Genomic DNA, 16,332 nt, shown 5'->3' with positions numbered 1-16,332 from the left:
TTTAAAACTTGAAGCAAATTATCCTACTACTGAAATAATCAAACATTTATAACTTTTTCTGAGCAGGTGAAATAACTTATTGAGGATATTCACTTAACAGTGCAATGTATAGATACGGAATTACAATTTGGTGTTAGTCTTGATGGGAGTCCACCTGTGTGTGAGCAACAATTTCGCAAGACTCTCCACTAGTAGCATATATACAGGGGCTTTTGTTTAGTGTATATGCGCAGTGTGTTGTAAGTGAAACATATACAATAAGGACGTTCCAAATTTTATTTCTGTATCTGTACATACACCAGGAAGCAGCACACAATATCCATTTTCTACACTTACCTGCGCCTTGTATGACATGACGTACCAATCCTGTGAGTGCTCCCAGAGGATCAGAGGGGATATCATGGGGGTGCCCCTGCTCATGGGGTACTGGACTGGGGGGTACAATTTCGCCAGCTGTGGCTGCAGTCCTAATTGAAACAACCTGTAAATCATAACAAGATACATAAATAAATACAAAAATATAATACAATAGAAAATGAAAGCAATAAAATAAATAAATAAATTTAAATAAAAATAAATTAATTAAATAGAATAAAATAAATGAAATGAAATAAAGAATAAAATATAACATAAAATATAGGTCTAATACAAAATATAAAATAAAAAATGAATATATAAAGTAAATAAATAAATAATATAAAATAAATAATAAATAAATAAATAATATAAAATAAATAATAAATAAATAAATAATATAAAATAAATAAATAAATAAAGTAAATAAATAAGTAAATAAATAAATAAATAAAATAAAAAATAAATAAATAAGGAAGTAAATAAAAAATAAATAAATAAATAAAATAAAAAAATAAATAAATAAGTAAATAAATAAAATAAATAAAAACTTATAAATAAATAAATAAATAAAATAAATAAAAATAAATAAGTAAATAAAATAAATAAATAAGTAAATAAATAAATAAAAAATAAATAAATAAAGTAAATAAATAAACAAATAAATAATTAAATAATTAAAGACATACCATACATAAATAAATTCGTAGGACCTGTTTAGTGTTATTACGTACTTGCCCAGGCCAGTGAGCAGCAGGTGAGTGCCGTCAGGCTGCATTCTCTGCGTGAGGGCGAGGCACACCGCAGCCTTGTGGAGGACACGCCCCAGGGCAGCGTGCAGCACGCCGTGTGGCGCCACCTCCATGACGACGGCAGTGGGTGGGATGCGCTTCGCTGCATCTGCAAACAGCACCGGGCCCAGCAGGCACTGTGTGTGGAACTCAGCAGATGAGAATGAGTTCCCTGGTGCTGAGGAACTCACCCAGTGGGCAGACCGGCACTTCGGATGTGGGATCAGCTGCAGCAGCACAGAGAAGTGACGTCAGGTCTGTGTTACATGCAGGGAAGCAGGAGAGAGGAATGCAAGACAAAGTGAAAGTAATATAGCAAGGGGGAAAAAGAAACAATTGAGAGAGGAAGTGACAAAAGGAGGATGAGAAAGCAGTTTAAAACAGTGAAAGCCTTAAATCATAAAGGAGAAAGAAATTGAAGAATGTTAGTTAAGAAAGAAACAAGGAAACAAATGGATGTAAATGCATAATTGCATTCATGTTTCCTGTATTTTATGACTTACATACAGGTGGTCCAAAAAGATGTTATCACTTATATGGGAGGTTTAGTTTTTGATATTATGTTTATATTTTGTGTATTATTTGCTGTCAAGGCAGGTTTGAATTTTATGTACATTTGTCATTGCGTGTTGTTGGTTGCCTTAGACATACAGAAATAAATAACGTTGTAGTATTTCAAAAGAGTCTATGTTTTTTTGTTTTTGGTTATGGCACAATTGAGTCTAGAGGGGGGGGGGTGAGGAAAGTAGCAGCTTGGATGGAAGTGTATCAATCCATTAGTGTAATGTGTAGGAAGTTTGAGGAATGGTTTGAGAAGGATCCTCCATCACGTCTGACTGTCTGTCGGATCTACACCAAGTGGATGCGTACAAGTTCTGTTGCAGATGACTGCAGAGGAGAACATTCTGTGTGTCTAAGAGGCCATGTTACGAGTCCCAGCAAGTCAAGCAGACATCTGTTCCTGGAGCTGGATATTTCACACACAGTACCCTACAAATCCTTCATTCCAATCTGGGAATGAAGCTGTACCACCTGCAAATGGTGCAGGCCTTCTCTGAACGTGATAAGTGATGTCGTGTGGAAGCATTGCAGATTTTAGTTGAAATGACACATTGCGATCCTGATGTTCTCTTCTTCTTTTTGGATGAAGTTACATTTCACGTGTCTGGCAAGGCGAACACGCACAACTGTGTGATGTGGTCTGCAAAACATCCGCATGAACTCCGAGAACATGTAGTCTATGCGATTCACCAAAAGTGGTATCTGGTGTGGTATGTCAAAACTGGGTATTGTGGGTCCATTCTTTATTGCCGCAGATGCCGTTACTAGTGAACGATACCTTGCCATGCTGTGCACGTTCATGGAAGACAACATCCCACTTAACCAGTGGCGGCTCCTGCATATTTGTTAAGAGGAGGAAAGAAGTTAACAGCGAAAATGACACCTTCTTCAATGAAACATGCTATAAATTAGTCTATATGCATACATGTAAGACCAGATAGTGTTAGGGTTGGCCTTCCCTTTTGTATAGCAATAATCTGTTTTTGTAAGCTGAGTTTCCTAAATTGTCCAAAATATATTATGTTTTCACTTACATTCGTTGTTGGATAATTGCACAAATTAACAAGTACAAGGAAATTCACAACCTTGCAGAATTTTTCGCGCACACTACAGCATCACACGTGTTGGAAGAGACCAGCTACTAACACGTAACCGGAACCGTTTTACGGAAATGGGAATGAGAATCCGTTAAGAAAGCGAGAACCCTGCACTTACCCACGTGGTCTGTGTTGCCACATGTACATTTTACAAGTTCAGTATCACATGCTTTTGAAGAATGTCAGTTCTTGTAAAGTCATACTACCATTATTGCTCAAAGCAGCCGGTGGCCGATTAATTTTTTTATGTTAAAAATAATGTAGTATGGAGTACCTACTTTCAATTTCAAATATATTTGTACAAAACTGACAACTTGGCTGTTGCCCTGTCTAGTAGACAATGAATGGAAGTGAATTTCAGGGGCCAAAAAGATCTGCGATACTAATGTAGAACTACTTCCTCTTTGTTTTATATAAATCCAACTTCAACTTTCAGATATCCTCGAAAGTTTCAAACCATGAATAGTACCTTATATAAAGTGAAATGAATGATATATTTTGATTTATAATTTTAAGAAAGTTTATATGGTGTCATTCAAAGTTTTGCGTTAAAACTGTTTTTATTGTGTCTCCTCCTAGATGTGTTATAGTCTCGTTGAATGCAGCATCGTTAGATGGCAGCGGTAGCGAGCTTGCTGCAAGACCAGTCGGTTTCTATTTCCCACCTATGCGCTGATTCCGAGGAGGATCTCCTCCCTCTCCGTTCATTTACTCGCTTTAAAACTCTGCTTCTTTCTCTGGCCACTAGCGCGCTGTTGTCTATGTGTGTTAACTGCAGTAAAGGAGGAATGGATTGACTTTCCTCTACACAAACAATCTCGCATCCTTCTCACAGTTTTCTACAGCACATGAGCGCGCGTCGTTTAAAACTCGATCAACCGAGGTTTTCTTATAGCTGTGAACTTAAAAATTATCGAATCTTCCTCGAATTTCAAGGCATATATTTAATTCGATATTTTCTTTCAAAAGAAGAAAAATGTGAGGAGGACGTTCCTCCCTTCCCTCCCCCGAGGAACCGCCACTGCACTTAACATCATGCAGTCAGGTACTTCCAATAGCACGGTGCACCAGCTCACTACGCTCTGGTGGTTCGCCGGTACCTGGATGAGACATTTCCAGAATGCTGGATTGGAAGATCTGGGCCCTTTCAATGGCCGCCACGATCTCCCGACATCACGCCATGTGACTTTCGGTTATGGGGGATGATGAGCAACATGTTTATACTGAGAAACTGAGAGATCTGCAAGACCTTCGTCAACGAATCATCAACGTGATTCAGTCCATTCAGTCTGTGCCTGTCGCAATGTGTTATAGAGTAAACTAGAGCAGATTCAACAGATGCATGTGTGCATCCAGAATGGTGGCGCCCAGGTTGAAGGTGTTCACTGATTGAACTGAGCCCAAACATAACAACAAACATAACAAAATAAACATAATAACACAACCTCCATATAAGTGATAGCATCTTTTTAGACCACCCTGTATAATGAGAACACCATATTTCAGTGCATCACATGAAACACTGATGTAGTGTATTTCAACTGTTAAATCAAAATAAAAAAAAAATCTTTCTTCCACTGCCTATATGGTTCCTGATTCAGGTTGCAAGGAAAAGTGAAGTGGATTCCATAGCCTCTCCTACTCAAATCACATATTCACCTTCCAATGGTGCAACCTGTTTTTAACAAAAGAGGCTCTAGGGATCGAGTCACAGTCAACATGCTGACCTACCATGGCATGCATAAGTGTCCCCCAAATTGCGAAGAGGGGATATGGTTGGTGAAGTTATCTGACAATCCTCCTGACTAAGTCATATGGACACAATAACTAATGACAGGTGTGGTCCTTCAAACAGTTTGGGGGTTGCATATAGGTGATATAACTGCCATAAATAAAAATATGGTACCCATATTAAAACAGTTATATGCTCTGTTACGTCACTCTCCTAATATTGGAAACCAAGTGAGACAATGGATTTACTGCCAAGAACTCAGCATCAGTTAACAACGACGACGACAATGACACTGTTCCTGATTCAAAGGTTTATTTTTTGAGAAATAACATATAGAATAACTCTTCTCGGGTTCTCAGCCAGATGAGTTGGAGATTAGCTTCCAAGCTTTCATCTGAAGAAGATGGCAGAGCTAGCCGTCGAAAGCTTGGAAGCTAATCTCCAACTCACCTGGCTGAGAACCCGAGAAGAGTTATTCTATATCAAACGCCGGGAAAGCCTCAAGTCATGCAGAAATAACATATTTTGAGTCACTGCACTATATTACAGGAGGTGCGATATTTGCATCCATATTACTAGTGATCTAAAGATCGAGACTGATGGAGAAGAATTCTTAAGGAAGCCAAGGCCCGATCCGGGCTGTAGCGCTATGGATGATGATGATGATTACTAGTGATGATGGTGATGGTGCTGCACTCTACCTTCCGCAGGTTCTTGAGCAGCACCAGTGCGACGCCAGCCAGCTGCTTGCTGTGCAATGCCACGCCTGCACAGTGCAGCTCTCTCACACTCACGCCCTTCTGTTGCAGCAGCTTCGTTAATTTCTTCACTGATTCGGCTGGCCCCGACAAGGTGCAGGAGTTCGGGGCATCATGGCAGACCACCTCGATGTCAGGGGGGCACACCTTCTTCATGTGCTGCACTCCAGTACCTGTAATAACATTACAATGTATCACCATACACAGCTGAACCCGTGCCATATGTCAAAGAGTGAAGTGTAAGCATCGTGGTCTAATGTTTGCTACCTGACAGGCAAAACAGATACAAGCAACTAACCCACAGTCACCATGCAGCCTTTAGCAAGGTTGGCTTCCAGACATGCGCGCCCCTGGAAGTAGGCAGCCAGCACCATCTGCTCGGCCGTGAGGCAGCCGTCCATGTAGCCGCAGCCCAGCTCGCCCACCGAGTGGCCCACGATGCCGTCCACTTCGATGCCCACGGCCTTGATGACGTCCACGAGGCCTATCTGTGAACAAGGGGGCGTCACTGCAGATCAAACATTACCCCAGACCAGGAGGACCGCCATTGGGGGGGATGGCCCAGGTGTCAGTGAGGCATGGACCAGTTATTAGATATCTTTTAGGGAGAGGAAAATACAAAAAACATTCGCAAAGAGTTTTCTTCTACGAAAGAATGACTCAGTTAAATCACATGCGGTATACTGAAATACTGACTAAAGCAGCCTACTTCTCAAAGCTTCTATAAATGTGATGTTTCAGTTAAATATTAATATATATAAATTTTTTAATCCAATGCCACCAGGTTGTCTTTTCGACATTTCTGGTCGTCTCTCCTGGCCGTGGCTTAGTTGTAACCCACTTCTGAGGTTGGGGCGCCTGGAAGGCGGAGTTACATTACCCCGATGATGTGATAGGATGATTATGATAATGTGGTGCCAGGAGAGGTCTTAAATCTAAACTTAACCTAAATTCCAGACCATGGACGATCACAGGAATAATCCCCAATATATTAATATTGATATACAAGAATTAATTAGGCTACGTTACACTGATTTAGTTATATCTGCATATTAATTAGATTCTGAAAACTTTGAGAAGTAGATTACTTAAGTCAGAATCTAAGCCACACTGGATTCAAGTTCCGATGTCTGATTGAATCCCTCTCATTTTAAGTTCTACCCACTGTGTTCCCCTTTGCTGGCCTACCCTTGTCACAGTATGTGTGACAGTAGACACAATATCCGACCACAAATACTCATTGCAAGCGAGGGGGAGAGTGGCCCTGAGTCCGGGTACACTTCAGTGCTTTGAAATGAAATTCTTTCAATTTAAGGACAAGTCAGTCTCACATATGTTTATGTCCACCTACCTGTTGAGTATAACGAAGATGGAAAAGAGGAAATGTAACAGGAAGGAGAAAAGAGGAAGAGAATGAAATGAAGGAAGAGTGACAGAAAAAAAATAGAAGAGACATGGTAGAAAGGATTAAAGAAACATAAGACGAAAAGAAGGAAGAAAAAAGAAACAGAAAATCGTAAAGGGATGAACAAACAAACAAAAACCGATACTAACCTGGCAGGCTGCGATGCCCACCAAGCAGTTGACAATGCTGCTGAAGGTGCCGGGGTCCTCGGACGTGAGTATGTCCAGCACGTCCACGCCGTGGGGTTGCAGGGCCGCCCGGCACCTGTCGACGGCTGCAGTGAACGTCGGCAGCTGCAGCAGGGACCGTCCCATGCAGGGCCACTGCGAGCCCAGCCCACTGAACACCAGCCACACGGGGCGCTTGCAGCCGGGCCAGAACTGGACAGAGCACAGACAGATTCCTACAAGATGGCTGCTACACACTAACTGTGCAGGTATCACTACACACAGTGCGACTTATGAGTAACAGTGTTACGGAATAAAGTAAGACCCTTTTTCGCGTAATAAATACAAAGGAATCATATAGGTAAATAAAAAATATAAAAAATCTACCACAGTATTCCTGTACATTATAAAATTTCTTATTATGGTACTCTTAGCAACCATTATTTTTAATTTACCATATTTATGAGAATTTCGCAGTTTTAGTTTGATTTCGCATTTTTGCAGTGAATTCAGAAACAATAAAAAAGAATTAATGACAACGAAAAATTAAAACATAAATATTAGTGTTGTGGGATTTAATCAATTAATCTAACCGATTAATCTATCAATTTCTGTTGTAACATTAATCAATCAAAAATATTTAATCGAATAATTGTAAGTAAATTTCTTGTTGTGATTTGTAAATTTTTCCCAAGGGCCCACTATGCTTGCCACACTGCAATGCAACAGCATAATGCTGGATTCATTGCAGCAGATTGCTTTATTATGGCATAAAGCAGTCGCCATAAATAGCGTGTCCCTGCCATAGTGCAGTTTGTCCTGTTACATGCACTCTGAACTCATAACAATCTAAATCATTACAATATTGCAATGTTCTGCGCTGTTCATTCTAATTGCATACATTTCACAGAGCTTCTGGCTATAGTTCATGAGGTCCCGGGTTCGATTCCCGGTTAGAGCACAGGAATTTTTCCTTAAAGGGGATTATTCCTGTGTTCGTCCATGGTCTGGAATTTAGGTTAAGTTTAGATTTAAGACCTCTCCTGGCACCACATTATCATAATCATCCTATCACATCATCGGGGTAATGTAACTCCGCCTTCCAGGCGCCCCAACCTCAGAAGTGGGTTACAACTAAGCCACAGCTAGGAGAGAAGACCAGAAATGTCGAAAGACAACCTGGTGGCATTGGATAAAAAAAAAAAAACATTATAAGCTGTAAATAAAGACACAAAACAAGTAGACATTGTATAAGAAAACCCCAATACAGAATTTATAGAATTAAATATCAAGAGCCATCTATGTATATAAATATTCCAGATGAAAAGATTAATTATGTACAAGTATATGATCCGACAATCCCACACTATAAAGAAACTTAACATTTTTCAGAAATCGAGGTTATTGCTCTGATGGTGGAAGCAGGAATCCATAACCTCCTTCTGCGCCAAAACATATAAGAAATTAGGCCTTACTAATAACATCGTTACGAGAAAAATAGTCATTAGTGCCTTCAAGAGATTCATCAGTATGGTGCCAATATTTGCAATTTATATTCTATACCGTTTCTGTGTTATTTACATAGGCTTCATTCTTTCCTCTTTCCTTTTCCATTAACTTACATGTTTCTTATTTACATTGTTCATGAATGTCTGGTACACTTTACCAGTTCTGACTGCCTTTAAATGAAGGATCTTGTAGTAATTAAATAATTAAAATTGAATCACCAGTTTCAAGAAGGGAGTAATTCCAAAAAGATAATTTTTCAGAAATCATATAAAACTTACTCTCTTGTTTACTTCTTTATGGAATTTCACCTCAAATAGAAAACACACACTTTTATGTTTTAATCATAATATGGAGCTATTAGAAAAATAAGAGGTAAATAATTTAACCAGCCACATTGGTCATAAACTAGTGGATTTGTCCTTCTTCAAACTGTCGGACAATCTATTATATAATGTATCGGTAACATTAAGCACAACAATGACTCATTACATTTCAACTGTTTCAAACCTTATTTGATGAATTGACGGGAAAATGGAGTTTATTTCTGAGAACGCCTTTGTGATACTGGTGAGCGTTCTATAAAACCCATAAGAAATGTGTCTTGCTCTTCTTTGGTCGTCCCGTAGGTATATAAGTTACAGATTGTAAGAACGATCTTTCCTCTTCCACAGTAAACTGCTGAGTGCACTTTATTCTATCTGTGTGTTTGATTTTGCTGCAACTCTGTGTCCTGTAGTAGTACTGACATAATATGCTTTTCCTTCAAGACGACGTCACTTTTGAATCTCATATTGATCTCATGCCTCAATATCATCATCATCATCCTCTTCTTTATTGACGTATCTTCCTTATATAGGAAAGATTTTGGCGTCCTTCTGTTCACTAATCTTTCCGTATTTGGAGCTTGTTACCACCCAGAATATATTACCATCATGCCTCATCATCATCATCATCATCATCATCATCATCATCATCATCCTCTTCTTTTCTGAAGTCATATTTCCCTTCTGTTGGGGATATTTTGGCGTCCTTCTGTTTCCTAGTCCACCGTATTTGTCACTTGTTAACACCTAGTGTAGTGTTACCATCATCTCTATAATTAAAATTTTATTTTACATTTCTTCATATGTTGGTATAGAATACGTCCTAATAGAATTTCATTATTAGTTAGTGAATCCGGTATTTTCCACGGCCCATAGCCAATGTTTTTCCCTATATCATTCAGTAATTCATCAATTGCAGGTTTGTACAATTCGCATTGAAAGAAGATGTAGTTAATATCCCCAATGGCTTTTTGGCAGGTACATTGGGGTGTTTCTCTCAGTCTAATTAAATGTTGTTGTTGTTTTCTAATGCCAGGCATTTGACAATAAAGTCATTTGACGTCTTGCACTCCAATATTTTTCAAAGATATTATCATGGTCAGCCACTGAAGCACAGATTTTGAGGTGTTCCGAATCCATTTCTTAGTTTGAGTTGCACAATGGACAGTTAGGGGACTGATATATTCCAATTCTACGCAGGTGTTTGGCCAAACAATCATGGCCTGTTGCCAATGTAAATGCAGCTACAGACGATTTTCGTGGTAAATCGGGAATTAACTGTGGATTTTGATGCAGAGAGTTCCATTTTTTCCCTTGGGATTGAGTTATCAAATTTTGTTTGTTGAAGTCTAAGTATGTAGATTTAATAAATCTTTTCACAGAGTAATACGTAGATTTAGTAACAGGTCTGTAAGTAGCAGTGCTGCCCTTCTTTGCTAAAGCATCCGCATTCTCGTTTCCCAGGATTCCACAATGGGATGGTATCCATTGGAATACAATTCTTTTATTGAGTGATATTAATTGAGAGAGCATTTTAGTTATTTCTGCTGTTTGAGATGAAGGTGTGTGTTTAGAGACTATTGATAGAATAGCTGCTTTGGAGTCTGACAATATAGGCCTAACTGCATTTTTAAATTTATTGATGTGGCATAGAAGATTCCTGAGACTTTCACTTATTGCAATGATTTCACCATCAAAACTTGTTGTTCCATACCCAAGAGATCTATAAAGTGAGAAGAGACAGCACGTAACACCTGCACCGGCACCTTGTTCTCTGGAGATCAAGGATCCGTCGGTGTATAAATGAAGCCAGTTTTGTGGAGGGTACCTAATATTAATAGTCTCTAAAGACAATTGTTTTAGTATTTCAGTGTTTACTTCTGATTTTAGTATTTCTTCTGTTAAATTTATATTATATTCTATATTTAATAGAGTTAAAGGGTTTGGTTTAATTTGTAGGTTTTCTTTTAAATTCGGGATATTGATTTTCTGTTTTAATTCTTGAACAATGGATATGAAACTTTTTTGAGTTTTCAATCTACAGAGAGGACTGTATGAATGCCAATGTCTAATTAAATGTAAGTATTTAGGGGTGTGTGTTGTTTTCAATTTGAGACTTGATATGAAAGAGATAAATGCCCTATTAACATTCTTTTTCTTGTACCATGGTTGTACAGGTCTTTCTGATAATTCTGGGATCTGTCCTATTTGGCAACGAATGAAGTCTTGTAGTGTAGTTGAGAATGAGGTATGTTGATGTCTTGTCGCTTCTTTAGCCAATTTGTCTGCTATCTCATTTCCACTTACATTGGCGTGACCTGGAATCCAGATCAACTTTATAAAGTTGGTTTGTGCCAAGGTATGGCAATGTTGTTTTATGTTTATCTCAAGCCATGAGTATCGGGTGTGAACTGAGGTGTTTGTAATTGTCTGGATGACGCTTTTACAATCGGAGCAGATTAAGATTATACTATCCCTGATCTTGATATTAGCAATTAATGCTTGTCTTAGAGCAATCAGTTCGGCCGTGTAGATGGAGCTTTCATTGGATAGTTTGATTTTATCTGAAGTGTGCGTTGTTTGATTGATCCATGCTGCCCCCACTCCGTCTTTGGATTTTGAACCATCAGTGAATATGATGTGAGTCTGTAGTGGTAAAGTTTGGACATTTGTAACGATTATGAATCAATATCTCTCGCCCACTCTTACTTATCCCTTACAGTGTGCTCCACTCTACCAAATCAAAACCAAATTTCTTAATGATTTAGATAAAGTTACCAGAGGAGCATGCAAAGAGCTTATTGGTCTTCCTCATGACTGCCCAGACGGAATGCTTTACTCCCCTAAAAAATATCGTGGTCTTTCGTTAATGAAAGCATCTTGGGAAGCTTATGTACAACACATAAATATCTGTAATACTCTTCTTCGTGTTGATGACTGCCATCTCCACAATGTTAGGGACCTTGTAAGCGAAAAAGTTTCTGCTCTGTCAAAATTGAATATCGCAGCTATTGATGCTATCAACTGGTCAGGTCGTAAAATTCGTAAACACTTAAGAAATGACGCATTCCAAACTTGGACAAACCATACCTTGCGTGGTAAAGGGGTTATTGTTTATAGTGATCTCCCCAAGGCTAACTCATGGGTAAGCAATCGAAAGGGCCTAGCTTCCTCAGAATGGACCAATGCTTTAAAAATGTCAAGCAATATTTCGGCGGTTCGCGCAATACCGGGCAGAACTCTAAGCACAACCCGCTGCCGTCATCCAAACTGTAGTGAGCTTGAAACACTTGGACACGTGCTTGGACAATGTCCCAAAGGCGAGCTGCTGATCAATGCTAGACATCATCGTGTACGACATGCTTTGGCGATATCGTTAAAAACTTTAAATTGGGAGATTCATGAGGAAGTGCATTGTGTATCATCAGATGGTTCTTTCAGATGAGCAGACATTATTGCTATTAACGGACGCTTAAAACGGGCTCTTGTTCTTGACCCTACTATCCGTTTCGAAAGAAACCTAAATCAGGCCACCGAAGTTGATACTGAGAAGAAGTCCATATATGAACCTTGTCTGCCTTATCTTTCTCAAAAGTACAACGTCCCTCTTAAACAATGGTCCGTCATTGGTTTGCTGTTTGACAGTAGAGGTTCAATCACAAAATTCACATGGAATTATCTTAATGAACTTCACATTCCTTTTGATTCTGTAATGTCTATTCTTATAAATATTATCAAGGATTCTCTTCAAATATTACATCATCATCTCTATTTCAATTAATCCACTTATATTTACCTTCAACAATTAACTTTCTTTTTTCTTTCATGTATCACATCACATATATTGTACATGTTTATTGTATTTAGGACCCTTGTGATCACTCAAATTCTTTGAGCTAATGTCTATAATTTAGAAAAATATATTCCGTGAATAGTTTGGAGGTTTGTATGTCATGTTTGTGGAAGGTACTAATATCATGCGGAATTGTTTGGATTAGAGTGTTATAGGGAATACAGTATATGGGATACCTGGGCAATAAGGGGGCCTTCTGCAGTAAGTATGAAGATTGAAATATTCGATATATCTGTGGTAACTGAAACTTATGTGTGTGCGGTTCTCTTTCATATAAGGTAATGACCCCTTTTATTTTATGTATAGTGGTGATGTGCAGTTCGTAACTACAGATGCTAAAAATTTATGGCCATGCATATTTGTCTCGTATGTAGTGGAACATAAGCTATCTCTCTTAGAGTGGTTTCCTTTTGTGGATTACCACTGACGCCAATGATTTTTTGCCACTAAATATTGCAGTCGTTGTATCTTCTGTTTAATTTGATTGTTAGGTTCAGGTAATATGGGGAGAGCATATTCGAGCACACTCCGAAATACGTTGTTATAGAAAATCTGTAAGTTTTTGGGGTGATTGCCCCACTTTTTGTGGGCTAGGTATTTGAATAGAGTTGCTCTTTGCTGTAATTTGTGGATAATATTTTCGTAATGACTGTTTATTTTTAAGTTGTGATTCAGCGTGATTCCCAAGATCTTGATTTTGGTTTTGGCGACAATTTCTATATTCGATATGAAAATTCTGTGAGGAATAATTGGCATAGTCCATTGATGGTAGAAGATTGTATATTGAGTTTTATTGGCGTTTAATTGTAGCTCCAAGCTTAGGAGGTAGTTTTGTATGTTAGTAATGTCCTTCTGAAGCTGCTGAATAATGGTTTGATCCTGTGTTGTAGTTGGAATACGGGCGGTAATGATTATATCGTCTGCATACATGCTAATTCATGAATGTGTCAATGGTAGATGGAAGATTTGAGATGTATATAAGGCGAAAAGAAGAGGGCTGGATTGCTAAACCTTGGGGTATCCCGTTGTTCGTCATTCTGGTATCTTGATATTGGTATGATGGTGGAAATCTTAGTTGCCTATTTGTCATTAGTTTTATTATACTATCATTGAGTGCCTTGGGAATGTCAAATTGTCAGAGTGTGGTAGATAATATTTGTAGGTTAATATTATCGTAAACTTTCGATATGTCCAATGCTGGGACGATGAGGAATTCTTTTCGGGTCCATGCTGCATATATTTCAGTGAGTAACATTAGTATTGCATGTACCGTGGATTGTCCTTTTCGGAATCCAAATTGGTTAGTTGGCCATATTCCCATCCTTTCCATATAGAAAGCGATTCGGTTGGTGAGTATGGACTCAAATATTTCCCTTAATGTGTTGCTTAATATGATGGGTCTGTAGTCAGTATACTTCAAGCCATTGGTGTTAGGTTTTTGAATTGGTATCACATAAGATTGAGCCCAGGAAACCGGTATGTTCTCCGAGGTAATTATATTTGAGTAACTCCTGGCTAAGCCCTGTAAAAAGTGGTTTGGTAAGGTTTGGAGTATTTGGTAGGCGATCTTATCTGGGCCTGGACACGTACCAGTTTTGCGTTTTTGAGCTAATACATTTATTATTTCTGATGAGGAAATTGGTTCAAGAAGGTGCTTGGCCGTGGACATATCTTGATGATAATTATTATTATTACTATTAAGAATATTTTGTGGGACTTCATCCGGTGTTATCATCCGTAAGAAATCTTGCTGCATGTTAATGTTTAGTTGTATCATATTTGTCCGGCCCTGATGTTTGTTATTAAACCATCTAATGTGTTGCCATATCTTTACTATAGGTGTTTTGTGCGTTATTTGCGAACAGTATGTTTTCCATGAACGTCTTTTGGCTTGTTTTATTAATTTCACTACTTTTGCTTGACTTTGTTTGTATATTATATAATTGATTTGGGTTTTTTGTTTAATAAATTTTGTACATGCTGCTTTACGTTGGTTGATTGCATTGATGATGTCATTGTTCCACCATGGGGGTTTCATTTTGGAAGTAAATGGTTTGTTAGACTTATTATGGTTCTTAATGTTGTGATGTTCCACAATATTTATCAGTTTAGTTGTCAACTTACCTATGTTTTGTTCGTTCATTATTCCATGATATTTAGGTTGATGAAGTTCTTCTTGGAAAGCTTTGTGATTAAGTTTTATTCTAGATTGATTTTGAATAGATTTATACAATACTGGACCTTTTTGTCTAATTTTAATGTCAATAATAAGGTGGTCACTTCCCATAGTTTCGTTAGCCGTATTCCAAATTGTAGATGGTATTAATTCCTCCGATATGAATGTTAAATCGGGAGAACTATCCTCCTGTTGGTGGTATCCTATTCTTGTAGGCCAATCTTCATTGATGATGGTTATTTTATGTTTATTCAAAATCTCTAAAAAATTTGTATTTTTTACCATCCCTAGTGTCTTGGATAGGTTGTTGTAAATTAAAGTCTCCCATTATAATATAATTTTTCTTTTGTTGCATATTAAAATGGTGTTCCCAAAAGGTTTTGGTTATATAATTGCCAGTGCTGTTGTATATACCTATGATAATATAGTTTTCTAGTTCTAGTTGAATGGCTTGAAAAGATTGGTTGTAATTGGATATTATTGAGGTTCCGATGATGGTAATATGTTTGGTTACCATCATTAATATTCCCCCTCCCTCATATTGGTCTCTATCATTTCTGATAATGTTATACTGTGGATGTTTATAGGAATGTTTAGGATGTAGCCATGTCTCTGCGATACAGATTATATCCGCATTTTTTCCTGATATATATTGATCGAATTCTTCTCTTTTATTTTTTATGCTCCTCGCATTCCATTGAATTAGTGACAAATCCCTTGTTGGCATTCGAGTTGCAATTCAAGTAAGATTTTCTGTTGTTCTTTTGTTGCAGTCGGGAATAGTTGGAGTAATAGTAAGATTTTAGGAGCATTTATTTGAAGTCGACTATCATAATTGTTGCTTAATAAAATGATACTTCCACCGTTCCTCTTTCCTTCCATTGGTTGCAACGTGTTTGAGGATTTCTGTATTTTACTGGCTTTCCCGGAAAAGGAGTGGTTAGTATATTGATCTTCTCTATGAAGGAGTTTGGTGAATGAATGGTTCTTGGCGCTTTGTTCCGCAGTTCTTTTAGACCGTTTTGGAGTGTGGTCTGTTACAGTCTCTAATTTCTGTCTAGGGTTTTGCTTGTATTGTTGATGGTTCTTATCCAATTTCTTAGTCCCCATATTTATTGCATGGGTATTGTCCGAAGTCTTAATTGGATCAATTTCAGTCCCCTTTAAGATTGGGAATTGTTGTGTTTTTTCTGAGTCCTTTGCCGTCAGGGTAATCGTAGAGTATGTTTCCCTCCCAGTCACTATTTGGATTGCGTCATATCATGATACGTTATTATCATTTATTTTATCAATGATGTTACGTTCCATCCGTTTTGTGGGGCACGTGTCCTCTGTAGCCATGTGTGATAAGATGCAATTGGGGCATCTTATATTTTCTGATGTACATTCAGTAATCTTATGACAAGCCGGCTTTCAACAACTACACTCTACCAATGAACAAGTCATATGTCTCGGCCAAGAATAAAAGATAGTTTTAACAAGAAAGAAGATACCTTGGCAATATTTATCGACTTTCAGTTAGCATATGACTCTGTTTGGAGAAATAAATTATTATTAAACTCCAGAAATTAGGTATCTCCAGCAATATGTTCAGATGGATATCAGA

At 38.0% G+C, this 16,332-nt stretch overlaps 1 protein-coding gene across 1 annotated transcript in view; it reads right to left on the bottom strand.

Annotated features, from left to right (window-relative positions):
* The window catches only part of LOC138711961 (fatty acid synthase-like), a 116,608-nt gene that overhangs the window by 76,925 nt on the left and 23,351 nt on the right, over positions 1-16,332 (bottom strand). The window contains exons 9-13 of the mRNA XM_069843282.1: positions 6,848-7,078; positions 5,592-5,781; positions 5,237-5,466; positions 1,089-1,372; positions 337-481 (exon numbers count right to left, since the gene is read on the bottom strand). Of these exons, the coding sequence (XP_069699383.1) occupies positions 337-481; positions 1,089-1,372; positions 5,237-5,466; positions 5,592-5,781; positions 6,848-7,078 (1,080 nt within the window). The remainder of the gene's footprint in view (positions 1-336; positions 482-1,088; positions 1,373-5,236; positions 5,467-5,591; positions 5,782-6,847; positions 7,079-16,332) is intronic.

The sequence above is a fragment of the Periplaneta americana genome, chromosome 2 (assembly GCF_040183065.1).
Source record: "Periplaneta americana isolate PAMFEO1 chromosome 2, P.americana_PAMFEO1_priV1, whole genome shotgun sequence".
NCBI classification, from domain to species: domain Eukaryota; kingdom Metazoa; phylum Arthropoda; class Insecta; order Blattodea; family Blattidae; genus Periplaneta; species Periplaneta americana.
This window is presented reverse-complemented; position numbering and strand designations above follow the sequence as displayed.